This window comes from Onychostoma macrolepis, chromosome 05 (genome assembly GCF_012432095.1).
Source record: "Onychostoma macrolepis isolate SWU-2019 chromosome 05, ASM1243209v1, whole genome shotgun sequence".
Lineage (NCBI taxonomy): Eukaryota > Metazoa > Chordata > Actinopteri > Cypriniformes > Cyprinidae > Onychostoma > Onychostoma macrolepis.
The window spans coordinates 25,973,535-25,987,548 of NC_081159.1; the positions used below are offsets into that span (position 1 = coordinate 25,973,535).

The 14,014-nt window shown below is 37.7% G+C and overlaps 1 protein-coding gene across 3 annotated transcripts in view; it reads right to left on the bottom strand.

Annotated features, from left to right (window-relative positions):
• Nucleotides 1–2,806: 2,806 nt before the first annotated feature.
• tmem132e (transmembrane protein 132E) overlaps nt 2,807–14,014 on the bottom strand; it is a 331,715-nt gene continuing 320,507 nt past the window's right edge. For all 3 annotated transcript variants that reach the window (XM_058774620.1, XM_058774621.1, XM_058774619.1), the window contains 2 exons: nt 13,083–13,277; nt 2,807–6,742 (listed from right to left, as the gene is read on the bottom strand). In XM_058774620.1, coding sequence (XP_058630603.1) covers nt 5,672–6,742; nt 13,083–13,277 — 1,266 coding nt within the window. In that variant the 3' untranslated portion in view covers nt 2,807–5,671. The remainder of the gene's footprint in view (nt 6,743–13,082; nt 13,278–14,014) is intronic.

A 14,014-nucleotide genomic window follows, 5' to 3' on the forward strand; every position in this document is an offset into this window, starting at 1 on the left:
AAAATATCTTCTCATTTATGTTGTTTAAATGCAGTATAAAACATTCAAAGCCAAGATACTATGCAGGTTATAAGTAAACCTTTAAGCTAGGGTTTCCAAACTTTCTTGTAAGCTGAATTTATAAGATGTAAAATATTTATAGAAATACCCCCTGAAAGTTGATATTTCAACAATTTAATGACATGCACATTTTGCATGTTCTGAAATTGGTTAAAAGTGCTCTATTTTGATTGCTTTCATTTTAAACTTAAGAACACAGTGCACAACTTGACCAAAATATATATTGTGATTATTTTGATGTTTTAATTTAGTATGAAAATGTCTTGAAATTGCTACTGAGGCATCCAGACAAAAACAAAAAATTCTTTACAAGAGCCAACAAGCACTACAAGTTAAGATCACAGGAAAACACATTAAACTCACAGTGCTTGCAGAGATTAGTTCATGAGAAACCTGAGCCTATGAAACACAGTATTATTAACTGATAAAACATGAATTAATTATCAGCTTTTCATTAACTTACAAACCTCCTGCAATTCCCTCACAAACATCCATGGGTTTGCCAAGCCCTGTTTTGGAAACCCTGCTTTAAGCTATAACTTGAACACTAGAAGTCCTGGACATTACAAATTGTAAATGGTAATGCTAATAACTGGTTGTTGTTGTTGTTGTTATTATTATAAATGATCACTTTTTAGTCATTGTAATGTGAGTGGTGATTAATTGGAAGGTGTGGAAGAGATACTACAGTACATTTCACCTTTGTAATTTGCAAAATAATTCTGTAAGGAGACATGGATTTGTATTAATTCAGAGGCTGCATTTATGTTGAAATTTTACAGAACACTATAAAAAGTGGATAAAAGAGTTGAAAGAACCTCTTAAGTTAATCTGAAGCAAGCCCTGGGGCCGCTCCAAAGCTCTGATTGAAAAATTGCATAAATGTTAAAGAGTACTACTTAGACTTTCTATCATAATTGAAAAACTAAACTTTACACAGTCATGGACCAGGTGAATCATTATTCAGAGGACTAAAATCATAATGATTTATACACAGGCACCCAGAACTAAAACAAGACTATTACTCTCCAGTATTTACTTGTTTCCTTTTAATTTTTCATTTTAATTCGTCTCTTCAATAAAAGCTTTCAATTAGGATGCATTCCAAATGAACGTCTCTCTGCACTCCATCAAATGCTGGCAACTCTGTGATGTGCGATAACTCCCAACCTTTTAATTATGAGTGGCTTCAAGCGGTGACATTCCTGACAACTCCCAGCTGATGAAATGTCTGGAAACATTGCATGGTTATATTACAGGCTACTTCGCCAGCTGATGTGTGTTTCCACAATACACATACCTGGGGAGTGATATTACACTTCTCTTTTCCAACTTAATAATGTCAATCTTCACCTTTGTGCCACTGGTCTCTAAATGAAGACCTTGGCTTTGTTCTGCCATCACTTTACTGTTGGTACCAATTAGACCGATGTGCTGAAGACCTTGGAAGATTTAACGATTTCCCCTGTAGACCAATAGATCTGCACTGTGATTTAGAGCTTTTCTCTCTGATGACAGACGGTTATATACCTCCCAGAGAATTGACCAGTGTGAGAGTGTATGAGTGTTACTTTATTTATGTGACACACACAGAGTTCAAAATCTGTTTTGTAGCTCTGAGATACAACACTGTGTTGACACAGACCTCAATTTACATATAGGACGAGTACATGAAGTGAAAGTGCAAAAGAGGCGTTATATAAGGCAACAGAAACGCTTTTCTTTTCTCGCATTTCGGCCCAATATAACAGACCTGTAAGTGAGGAAGTCTTTGCATCAGTTCAAAACCCACGTTATTTCCCATGGGAGGTCTAAGCACAGACTGTACATCCTCGAAGGCAGTCACAGATGCCATGAAGGCGGTTGTTATTCTCATTTTACCTACTACTAACCTCTAGAGTGGTTATGTGTGAGTCTGGTATTGCAAAAGCAATGGTGGAAATAAAAGCAATGATCCGAAGCACTGAATGCCAAGCACAAGCCATTCTGAAGCACCTGAAGATGTATTACAAATAATAGAATTGCTGAATTCCTGTTAGAAAAGTATGTTGATTAAAAATCTTGCATTGCCTTATTCTTTGTGAAGTTTTCAACTTAAAAGAAGTGTGCTTAATTGTATTAAATGTGCACTTGTAGAGTATTTCAAATTCTTAACGTATATGAATTTTTAAATGATTCATGTACTGTACATGCAGATTAATATGATATTACTGAAATAAAAGACCACTTAGTGGTACTCTTATTTCTTTAGTTAATCTTTAATTTCAAAATAACTTCTATTGTCTTTGAAATAATGGTTAGTATTGCCAAATGTACTGACAGGCATTTGAAATAAATTTTAAATACACAACATTTAAAACATAGCAGTTGGCACCTGTATGCTAAACATATTTGTAATTACACCAGTGTATGATAAAGTTGATATTTTTAAGGTGTCCTTGTTACACTGTAACTATATATTTGTTTGGAGTTAATTACATGCAGTTATGCCTAATTTATTGTTATTACTATAATAAAGTACACAAAACAATGTAATATGGACACTAAAATAAAGTGTTAACCAATTTAACATATTTAAAATATACTTTAAAATAAAACTTTAATTTGGAATTATTACAATAGTGCACTTTTTAAAAGTGTACTTAACTTTTATTTCATTAATATTATATTATCTGCAAGTACAGTATTTTGAAATGAAAAAAAAGTAATAATTTAATACATTTTCTTTTATTTCTGTCTTTGCTCTTAAGCATTTGTATGCATTTGAATGTCTAATAACAACTAGCTGCTTGGTCTGTTGATTATTGTTAACAAACAGCAGTAGTCTTTATAAATAAATTAGCAGCTGTCTAGACAGCTCAGTAGGCTCATTAGACAACTATTGTTTGGACACAGCATTATAATACAAAGTACATTGTCAAAAAACAAAACAAAACAAAAAAAACCCCCGCAACACCAAGTTTATGCATTGTATTTTCTTTAGTACTTACATATAAGGAGGGAAATACAACAGTTGTTTTTTAGGGAGGATACAGGATGTTGTAACAGTGCTCTGTACATTAAGGGTGTGGCAGCACAAGGCTGACAGTACCGTGCTTCAGCAGGTCAGAGAGTACAGCTCAAATCTACACCACAACACAGCATGTGGTCAAGGCAAAGGCCTAGTAGCAGCTCCTTTTGAGAAAGAAAAATGAAAGCGCAGATATCGCAACTGCTGTTTCATATACATACATACATCAGTTTAAAGTAGAAAACAATATGAAACCAAAAATGTCCTGATAGTGATGTTACACTTAGGAAAATAATTTTAGGAAACAGAAAAGTGTATGAGCTGCTACCAGAGACTTGCTAGTAGTCATATCGAGTCTTACGTACCCCATGAGAAGACTTTAATAATACAGTGGAAATTATGTTCATTTTGATCATCAAGGTACAGTTGAAAAGTTTACATTCAGTTCTGAGCCTCCATAAAGGTCAAATGTGAGTCAAACTAAACCACTGACCAACACACCAACTGTCTATCAAAACCTAATACCTCGACATGTTACATCATTTCATCACACGTCATGACTGAGGGTTTACTCATCAGAATCCTTTGAGAAAAAGGTGAAGAGGGTTACAAATCAGAGGACAAAGGTGGAGAGGTGTCAGTAAGAATTTCTCTGTGACTTTTATCTGGAGTGCAAAGGACCCCTGATTAAACTAGGGGTGAGTTTTTTTAAAAATAATGTTATAATAAAATCTATAAAACAAAAAACTAAATATAGGTGTTCCTTCCCGTTTACAGGAAAATGACTAATAAGACAAAGATTAAAACAAAGTCATGGGAGAATCCTGTATGTTTCAAATACAGCACAGTGGAAAAATAAACATTTAATACAGTGCGTGAATTTAGATGTCCTGAAGAAACTGGGGGGCGGACTGTAACCCTGAAACTAACCTGTGATAGGTCAGCAGCAATACAGATATTTTTTTGTGCCTCACCACAAAAAAAGAAAAAAAAAAGCTTCCAGACCCATTACCAGCTTATCCCTTTCTAAACTAATAAATGTTTCAGGCTTGATCTACTGTGCTACCACATTTTCTTTAACAAGAAAAGTAAAAAAGAAATAAACAAATCCCAAAACCTGCAATTTACATTGTGGCAGATGTTACATCTAGTTTTGAGATATTTCTTGGTATATTAAAGAAAGTAACCGTGGTGCTATATTGATATCTGGGGCGGATCTACTTCAACACAATAATCAACCCCTCCAGTGTGTTTGCATAGCATTTTATCCTTACCAGAGATCTTAACTCTATTACCGCCTGGATGGGAATTCACGGTGAGATCAGTAAAGAGACAGAAAAAGAGAAAGAGAAAAGAGAGCCTCACTGAAATTCAAGTATCTGGCTGCCGAGTCCCTATATGGCATCTGCCTCCCTCATTTCTCAGGCTAACTGAGTAATCAAGAGTAAAGCTTCAGCAGTCGTTATGTACTGAACATGGTATGTACACGGGAGGGAGGGTCTGGCACATGCATGTAATGCATGGTAACATGATATGTCCTCTATTATCATTTATGTATGATTAGATAATTCTCACAATACAAACATATACAAAGTAAAAAAGAAACAAAATAGCGCTAATTGTGCCTCCAAGTCTCCATTCATGCAGAGGAATGTTGGAGAAGATATCTAACTCCACAATGTACAAGCTGCTGCCTTTCCCATGCCGACACACGTTTAATTGAGATACAGACTTCTGTAGAGTTGCCCCTGCTTTGGCCCTTACCAATGTGAACAAATGTGGTGTCAGCACAGAGCGAGGTTGTGACTATTGAGATCCATTTAATAAGGCATTAAGACTTAACCAAGACAGTGAGAGAAGCAGAGGTGGCATCCAGAATGAGAATGAGTACGAAATACCAAAGACAGACGAAGAGCTAATTCAGCAACCAAGGCATGTGTTGAACCAAGATAACGCTGAAAAGAGGGGCAGGGGGATAAAACCATTCAACATTTCCAACACTGACAGAAAGAATCCATGGCATGTTCTCATGAACGTCCCTGACAGTGTCTGTGTCAGGTTTATCAACAATGGCATGAAAATGATCCATCTCAAACATAAATCTGGGACAAAAGTAGAATCTGCACTTCAAAGGCCTCTTTGTTGGAGAAGAATCTGTTGAATTAAAAAAAGAGAAGAAGAAGAATGGACACAGTGCCAAGACTCCAGGCATTCCTCTGAGAAAGATCCTATCCACAGTAGGGTGACCCACGCATGATTGAGTACTTCAGGAATCCATTTTGATATCAGTGTTCACAACTGAAATTCTATGTTTCCCTTAAAGATTGTACACTCCCCCTTCTACTGAGCAGCAATCAGACACACCGCAAAAGCCATTTTTGCTAGAATCCCTTAGACTCGTCTTTGGCTTCCCTGGCAGCGTCATGAATATTTTTTAGTTCATACAAGTGTCAATGTGTAAGGGAAACAGCACTGTGCAGAAAACCCCAACAAAACTGGACACTAGGCCTTGGTTGTTTTTCTTGTGAAAGGTACCTCCTCTAGAGTGAAAATTAAGAGAGAAAAATAGAAAGGAACGTCTTTAGAAAGCAGATAGCCCGGTCAGGCTATTTCCTTTATCCTGCGCATGTAGTCGTGCAGTTCCTCTGGGTCCTGAAAGCCCATGTCTTGGCATACCCACTGAATGTCCTCTTCGTTGGCGATAGGGATGGAGTTGTAGGGTAAATCTTCCGTGGGCAGGGTGAAGGTGGTAAACTTGACACGCTTGCGTTTGGAGGTTGGTGAGCTGGCTTCCTCTCCGTGGTCTTTGGTGGAACCTCCGGAGCTGCCGTCTCCTCGGCCGTGGACTTGGCTTTGTACGCTAGTCTGGGAGCTGCCGCTGCTGTGGTGGTCCCCGTGGCAACAAGTCTGTACCCCCTCCAAGGTGTTGCTGGGGCTCTCCACCGTTTGAGGCGAGAGATCACTCTGGGTGCGCAGGGGTTCCCCGTTACCCAAGAACACCCAGTGGTGGGAATGGTCCATGTTGGCTTGGCCTTCAGGAGGGATGCGCTTATGGCGATACTTCAACACAAACACAATACAGTTTATAAGAAAAACAAGTATGGCGAGACAAAACACCCCAAGGAGAGCATACATGCCGATCTCCAGGTCGGTCATGCTACGGGGACTGTGCACAAACTCGTCGTCCTCCTCGTCTTCTTCGGTTGGTTCCTCCGGATTGCTTATTGTGGGAAAATTGGTGTAATCAATGGGCACACTTGCGGGCTGCTCATTAGATGGCTCATACCCTCCACCACCTGCGTTGGAATCAATAGCGGGCCTTCTTGTGTTGGCAGGCATTCTAGTGTCTATTTCTGTCTCTGTATCCATTTCCTCCTCAGAGTCTTCATCTGGTCCAAAGCGAACTTTGACGAACACAGGAGATGAAGCAATGACACTCTTGCGTTTAGTCTTCTGGCAGGTTTCACTGATGGTCATCTCCACATGCACTACTTCTCCTGTGCCCTCGCCTTCGGCCACGATGACTGGCCACCGCTGTTGAGGTTGTTGAGCCACCGTAACCACCTTATCGTCTGCTGTGGTGGCATTGAGGTTGTAGTCTTTTGGGTCATACATACTCAGGGGAGCGGCAGAATTGTCGCTGTAGTAAACCCAGATGGACAGACTGGCCTCCTACAAACACAAAACGAAAGAAACTGTGAGCATGAATTCAACCCTTACACACCCTACAACAGTTAATTTTTTAACCTGTCTTCAAATTCTTTGGTGCCTGTGATGCACTCTAAAGGGGGTTGCACACTGAACAAGAACGTTTTTTAGTTAACAACATTGAGTTTTGATCCCTGTAGATCTGTGCTGACTCAAGCTGCTTTGGTGAACTGTTTCATCCAGTTCACTAAAAAGTAGGGCTGCCCCCTAATAGTTGACTAATCGTTAGTCGACCAAAATTTTATTAGTCGCAGAAAAAAAAAGAAAAAATCCACAGGCGAAGTCACGCAGTCCGTAACTAACAGATCGTTAACGGCTAGTCAGTACATCGGGCAGGACATCCAAACGCTCGAGTATCATTCTTTGACCTCAAATATGGCTTATCATCTGAAATATGTAAGTATTAGCAACTTTACATAGCCGCTCAATCTAATGTTAACCTAGAGAAATGTACGCTGTCTGTGCGGAGTGTATAGTGCGCTCACTGCAGGACAGATGGAGGTGCCGGTGTGCTCACTTGCTCTTAAAATAGCCTACTCCCTCATTTTTGCTCATACAGATAAGAGTAATACATCTGTAAAGACTCTACGTTTATTTGTGTGCACTCACAATGCCACGCTTTTGTAAAATAACGAAAGCAAACATGATGCGCTTTCTGCCGTCTCGGTCTCTGTGAACTTGAGCGTGAAACTCAGTGTATATCTTTGCCTTACAGACATTAAAAATATATCTATACCGAGTGAAATGTCTACTTTCAAATGAACCAATTCAAATGGAAAACAAATTCTCAGATTATGTAATCCGTAGAAACATGCACAGGCGCATCCACTACTGTGGAGATCACGAGTCAGTGTCGCCGACTTCATCTTTTAAACCGAAAACAAAGAAAGCAGTAGTTTGTCAAATTATTAAAATGTTAATGTAGTCTCCTTACTGTTTTTCCCTGACACATTCAAGCTTTATGCGTGTGCTTGAGTGCTTATTAGGCTATGTAGGCAATTGAAGGCTCATTGTAATGATTTAAATAGTTTATTAATGAACTTGCGATTAGTCGACTAATGCTTCAAATGAATGACTACTAGTCGACCAGAAAAATCCTTAGTCAAGGGCAGCCTACTAAAATGAACCAGTTCAAAAGGATGATTTATTCGAGAACCAGCCATCACTCCAGACTGTTTGCCTGAGGCTATTGATTACAGGTAATAATGTTATAAGTAATGGTCAGTTTCTTGCACAGACTGATCATTTCACTTCGTAAGACCTCAATATATCGTCAAGAGCCAGGGGTGTTAATTTTGTTTCTTTGATATGCTTTTTTATTCTCAAAAATGGGTAGCCAGTAACTTGCATTTTTTTTTTTAATCACCAGTCACCACGGTTTCAGCTAAAAATCTTCTTTACTGTTCTACAGAAGAGAAAACGTCACCTGCTGTACATCATGGATGACCTGAAGGTGAGTAAATTAACTGCAGATTTTCAGTTTTGGGTGAACTATCCCTTCAACTTTACACTCTCTTTAATAAAAAAACATGAGTAGCACTCACTGATGCAAAATAATTTTGAGTAGCCTCTAAAGTTGTAGCTGGGTGGCACTGATGGTTGCCGCATGATTACAGTGGTGTACATATAGTACATTCAAGCAAAACAACGATTTAGAAATTTATGGTGTTATACATTGTCCACTTGCTGCTCCAGGTGTTCTATGTCAACGCTAGCTCGGATGTTGCATTAAAGGGATCCTAGAGCTAGCGTTAACATAGCACACTGTTTCAAATGCTAAAATGCTGTACAATTTTCGGTAAACCATTCTCACTATTCTCACTCTAACTAGTTGCTTAATAGCACACATATTGCTAGCATATTAGTTGTTTATTAATATTTATGAAGCACACATTAATGCCTTATTCTGCATGACCATATTTTACATCCCTTAATTCAACCCCATACCTAGTTTTTCAGGGAAAACTTAATGAATTCCCTATTTTAAAGTGTTACCCAACTTTCTCTTTACAACAAATGGTCACACTTAATATTAGGTGGCCTTAACTACTATGTACTTACATCACAAAAAATAAGTACAATGTACTTATTGTGTTCATATTGTATTGCAAAACACTTTTGCTGCTATTGAGGTGGGATACAGGTAGGTTAGGGACAGATTTGGTGGTTTGGGTAGGTTTAAGGGTGGGTTAAGGTATAAGGGATGGGTCAACAGTGTAATTATAAATTTAATTACCGAAATTAATTACAGATGTAATTACACATAGGTATTTTTAAAATATAAGTGCAATGTAAAAACATGTATGTACACAATAATTGCATTGTATCAAATTATTAATTTAAATGTAAGTACATAGTAGTTAAGGCCACCTAATATAAAGTGGAACCCAACAAAGATATTATCAATACTGTAAGTGTTGCCATTTTCATCTTTTGACTTTCAAAAAAACTCTTTTAAATATTCATTATCCTGAGTTTACTGGTCCATACAAGACAACTGTCTTGAGCAAGCAATGTGCAGCCAACATCAGAAGGGCTTGCATGCTTTGACCGTTAGAAACGCACTCTGAGGGGAAATAGAACTGGCGTGACGCTTGTGTTCTTGTCACCTCATAACAAGCCTAAGCTTGACAGTTGCCTTCCTGCTTTGCTCTCTGCTAAAAGAACAGCACAACACCTTACACCTGTTGGCAGGCAGACAAAATGAAACCACTCTGCCAGAGTGCTTTTAGTCAGAAATGAAGTGTTGCTTTGCTTTTATATTCAGGAAGAGAAGTATTTATCTGCCTCCAGTCAGCAATGGCCTGTTGTGAGGCTGTAAAAAAATCTTCTGTCGCGTCACTAACTTCAAGGTTGTTCTGACATTCGGGCTCAGGCTCTGTCAACGTTGCTTGTCAAGATGAAGAGAGTCTTTGATATGCATGATCTGAATAATACATTGAAGATGACATGTTGTCCTCGCGGACCTTTCGAGATCACTCTAGCCACTAAATAAAATGGCATCAATCACGAATGGCCCTTGATTCTTGAAGCTTCAGTCTTTGGGAGATGACACTGTAACTTTTACATGGATATGTCATTAAATTTCTAACAGTTAAAAGTGTCTGAGACCTATCTTGAAGGTAATTTTGGATTCACTGTATGTAACAAACTACAGAAGTAAAATGTTCAAACATCCAAGACACTTGGAACTTTGAAACAGAATAATCGCTTACACCAGCATACAGCAAAATCAATTATTTAAGGCTGTCGGTGAGACAAAGGAAAGGGGCATCTAAAATCTAAAAGAAAGTACAAGAAAATCAGTAACACTTTACGTAAGAAGCTTCAATTTGTTAAGATTAATGCAATCATGAACAGCATTGACAGCATTTATCAATATAGGTGAATATTCATCTTTACAGATACTGATTAAATGACATTAGTTTGTATAAATTAACATAATTCGATATATTATCAACATACTTGAATTAACAGCTAATAATACAAGATAACACTTTAATTTGGGACCAATTCTCATATTAACTAGTTGCTTATTAGCATGCACATTACTAGCATATTGGCTGTTTATTAGTACATATAAAACACACATTAATGTCTTTTTTTGCACAACCATATTCTACATCCCTTAATCTTACCCAATACCTAAACTTAACTACCTTACTAACTATAAATAAGCAGTAATTAAGAGTTTATTGAGGCAAAAGTTGTAGTTAATTGTTAGTTAATAGTGAGAACTGGCCCTAAAGCTAAAGTGTGACCTAATATATTAATTAATTAACCCCATGCAACTTTTTAAATCTAGGCTAATTTTAGCTTAAACATGACATTGATAATATATATGTAGAAATTATAATTAACTTTTGGAATTATTTTAACTATTAACTAGTTGCTTATTGGCATGCATATTACTAGCATACTGACTGTTTATTAGTACTTATAAAGCACATATTAATGTCTTATTCTGCATGATCATATTTAGATCCCTTAATTCTGTCCCCATATCTAAACTTAACAACTACCTTAATAACTATCAATAAGCGGCAAATTAGGAGTTTCTTGAGACAAAAGCTGCAGGTAATAGTTAGTTAACAGTAAGAATTGGTCCCTAAACTAAAGTGTTACTAAACTTTTAACATTTTTTTATGTTATATCCATACTTTTAAACAAAGACTAATAAATGCTTGTTGTTCTTAAATGTTCACGATAACTAATGCATTAACTAACACCATCAAATTGAACTGTAAAGTGTTACCAATCTAACGCAACTGGAGGAAGAATGGTCATAAAGTTATGATTATTTTGTGACTGCAGAGGTGAAGTAGGTAAGTGCACTGAAGGACTGAAATGATGGAAAGGCTGCAGTGGAGGAGGAGGAGGAGGAGGGTCATCAGTGATGTTTATAGCACAGTCTCCACAAGCACTTAGGCTGATACATTACGCTAATTAAAACCAAAGGTGGTGAAGCAGAGAGCGGGGGAGAACCGCTGGATTTTAATGCATGAATTAAAAGCAGCCACCCTCGTCTGATGTTGGATGTTGGTCACAGGCTAAGTACAGAGCAAGAAAAAGGGCCCCGAGCTCTCACGGCAGGGCTTCGTGACCTGCCCAAGACATTGTATAAATTAGCACGGCAGCATACGAGGTCCTCGCTGGAAAATGCGAGCGAATGTGCTCCAATTAATGCTTTGAAAAGATTATACAGCAACCGCACGAAGCTCCCCTGATGACACTCCAGAACGGCAGAGAACAGAAGTGGCGGTGGCTTCTTATTAAGCAAGATGCCTGCTCATTTGGTGTGCTGATATTAAATGAGATTTGAATATGTCTGAATGCCAAACAAGGCTTTATTAAAGCAGTGAGGGCCGGCTGGAAGACTGAACTAAGGCTAATTTGCCGATGGTGTGTAACCTTCATGGAGACTCGAATCATCAATATGAGGCTAAACTCAGCCAGACTTTAACTCTTCACGAGCAGAATGATCCTGAGCAACAAGGAGGAATTTCACATAAATGTCACTTGCGTAATTAGAGGAAGGGTCCAAAGGTTAGAACTTTTCTCTGGACTCAGCTGCAGAGCGTATGATGATGAATGATACTGTCATATTTAGACAGTTAAGTGACGATATAAGTTTGTATGTTGTATGTTGTATAAATTAATTTCTTCAATGTGTTTGGCTTGAGCCAAAACAAGTGTGATCATTTCTAGGTTTCAAATCAGAATATATGACTTTGTACTACCATCTTCAGTGGGAAAATTCAGCTAAAATGAAACAATGAAAAAAAAAAAAGATGGTTTTACATGGTTTATAGGTGGTTTATAGATGGTTCATGTGGGTTTTAGAGTTGATTAGCTGGTCTGCAAGCAAATGGGGGCCAGGGTGAGCTGGAAGACCATCTTGGTCAAGTTTATTAGATGGTAGAATTATTTAGACCAGTGTTATTTTAGTATCAGTTGTACTGATATACTATAGTTTTTAAGTTTTAAATTCAATTTTATTTATTAAATATTTATTATTTAGTTTTTGTTTTCACTTTAATTTTAATTAAAGTTTAAGTAATTTCATTTTGTTCCGTATCTATATACATATAGCATTTTATTATATATATAGTATTTTATTTATTTTAGTTTATGTAGTTTTAGTTATTTTAATGCTTCAACTAAACAAAAAAGAAAAAATAATAATATTTTGGTTTTAACTATGAATTAAAACAAGTTTAAGTTATTTACTGTCAGGATTATGGACCTGTTTTTGTTGTGTTTTGCTCCCCATGTGTTCTTTGACCCAGTTTCTCCGTCATGTTAATTGTTAATTTGATCCCAGGTGTATCTCTTTAGTCCCTCGTTATCCTGTGTATAAATGCCCCAGTCCGTTCAGTTAGTGTTTGTCGCGTCTAAGACGTGTGTCTTCCCCCTGTTCCCTGTGGGATATTACCCTCTGTGTTGGTCTGAATTAAAGACTATTTCGATTATCCATGGCTTCGTGTTCCTTCCGGCAGCGTAACTTGACATGTACTTTGTTTTACTTCAAGTATTTTTTTTTTTTTTTAATGGTTTAGTTTTCATTTTAGTTAATGATAATAAACCTGCTTTGCACCAGAAACAAACCACTATAATAAGTTTGCTTGAGAACCTTAAGGAGAGTCTTCAGTCTGGTTAAACATTCATTCATAACTTAAGACTGTCATAAAAAAGTTCTGATCGAAGAATATACCAGAGGATTTAATAAAATACCATAGAGAAAACAAGATGGCATGTAATTTATTGTCGAAGATATGAAAAACAATGAAGCAATCAACTATACCTGCTTAAGAGCTGAGAGAGTCTGCAGGCCAGTTGCCTTGGCAACCATGGTATGGCTGTTGCCAGGACTTGGTTGAAGATTAAGTGCCAGTCCCGAGATGGCATGAACACGTAGCTCCACTATGGATATTTTATCGTCTACCACAGAGAACAACGTTTCACCCAGCACCGCCTCCACTGCCAGTGGAGATTCAACCTGAAACCAACAAAACATGACACATTTTTACAGTAAGAAAGACAGCCTAAATGGAATAAACCATGGGGAGGAGTGAAGACACAAAGAGAAACATTTAATGGATAATCCCACATATTCAAGACACAGCCCACTGAGTAAAGGAAGCATGGGAAAATACACCTTTTCTCCAGAGAATGGCCAGCACTCGGCCTCCACATAAATCCTCCATCTGACACTTCAAACCCATTATGTCACAGTTTCTGCACCCCCCACCACCATTAAAGGTCACCAGGGACTTACCAAGTGAAAAGTCAAGTGGGGCGGCACGACTAGGAGGGTCAGAGATTCAAATTTTTTCCCCTGTGTGTCTTTGCTGAACCATGAGACCCTGGCAATCCCAAGAGCCACAAAGCACCAAGTTAGATAAAACAAGCTGCAATATAGGGATGGTTTTTCACTTTTCATAATTCAGGAAGATTAACTTGAACTTGCATTTTGCAAGACAAGAACAAGTCAGCCTACGTGGAGTGTTTTTTGCCTCAAGAAAGACATAATCAGAGGGAGAAGTACATAGAGCTTGGATGCATTTTAAAACAGACTGAACCATTGCCAGTAGCTGACTCTTCAGTCTCTCCATGACAAACAGAAGTTTAAAGAATTATGACTAGTAAAGAACACTAAAAGATGTTGACAGAAACTGAAGTTCTTTTCGCTTTGACACCATCCGTAAACGTCAAAATTATAGTTCATTATCTTTA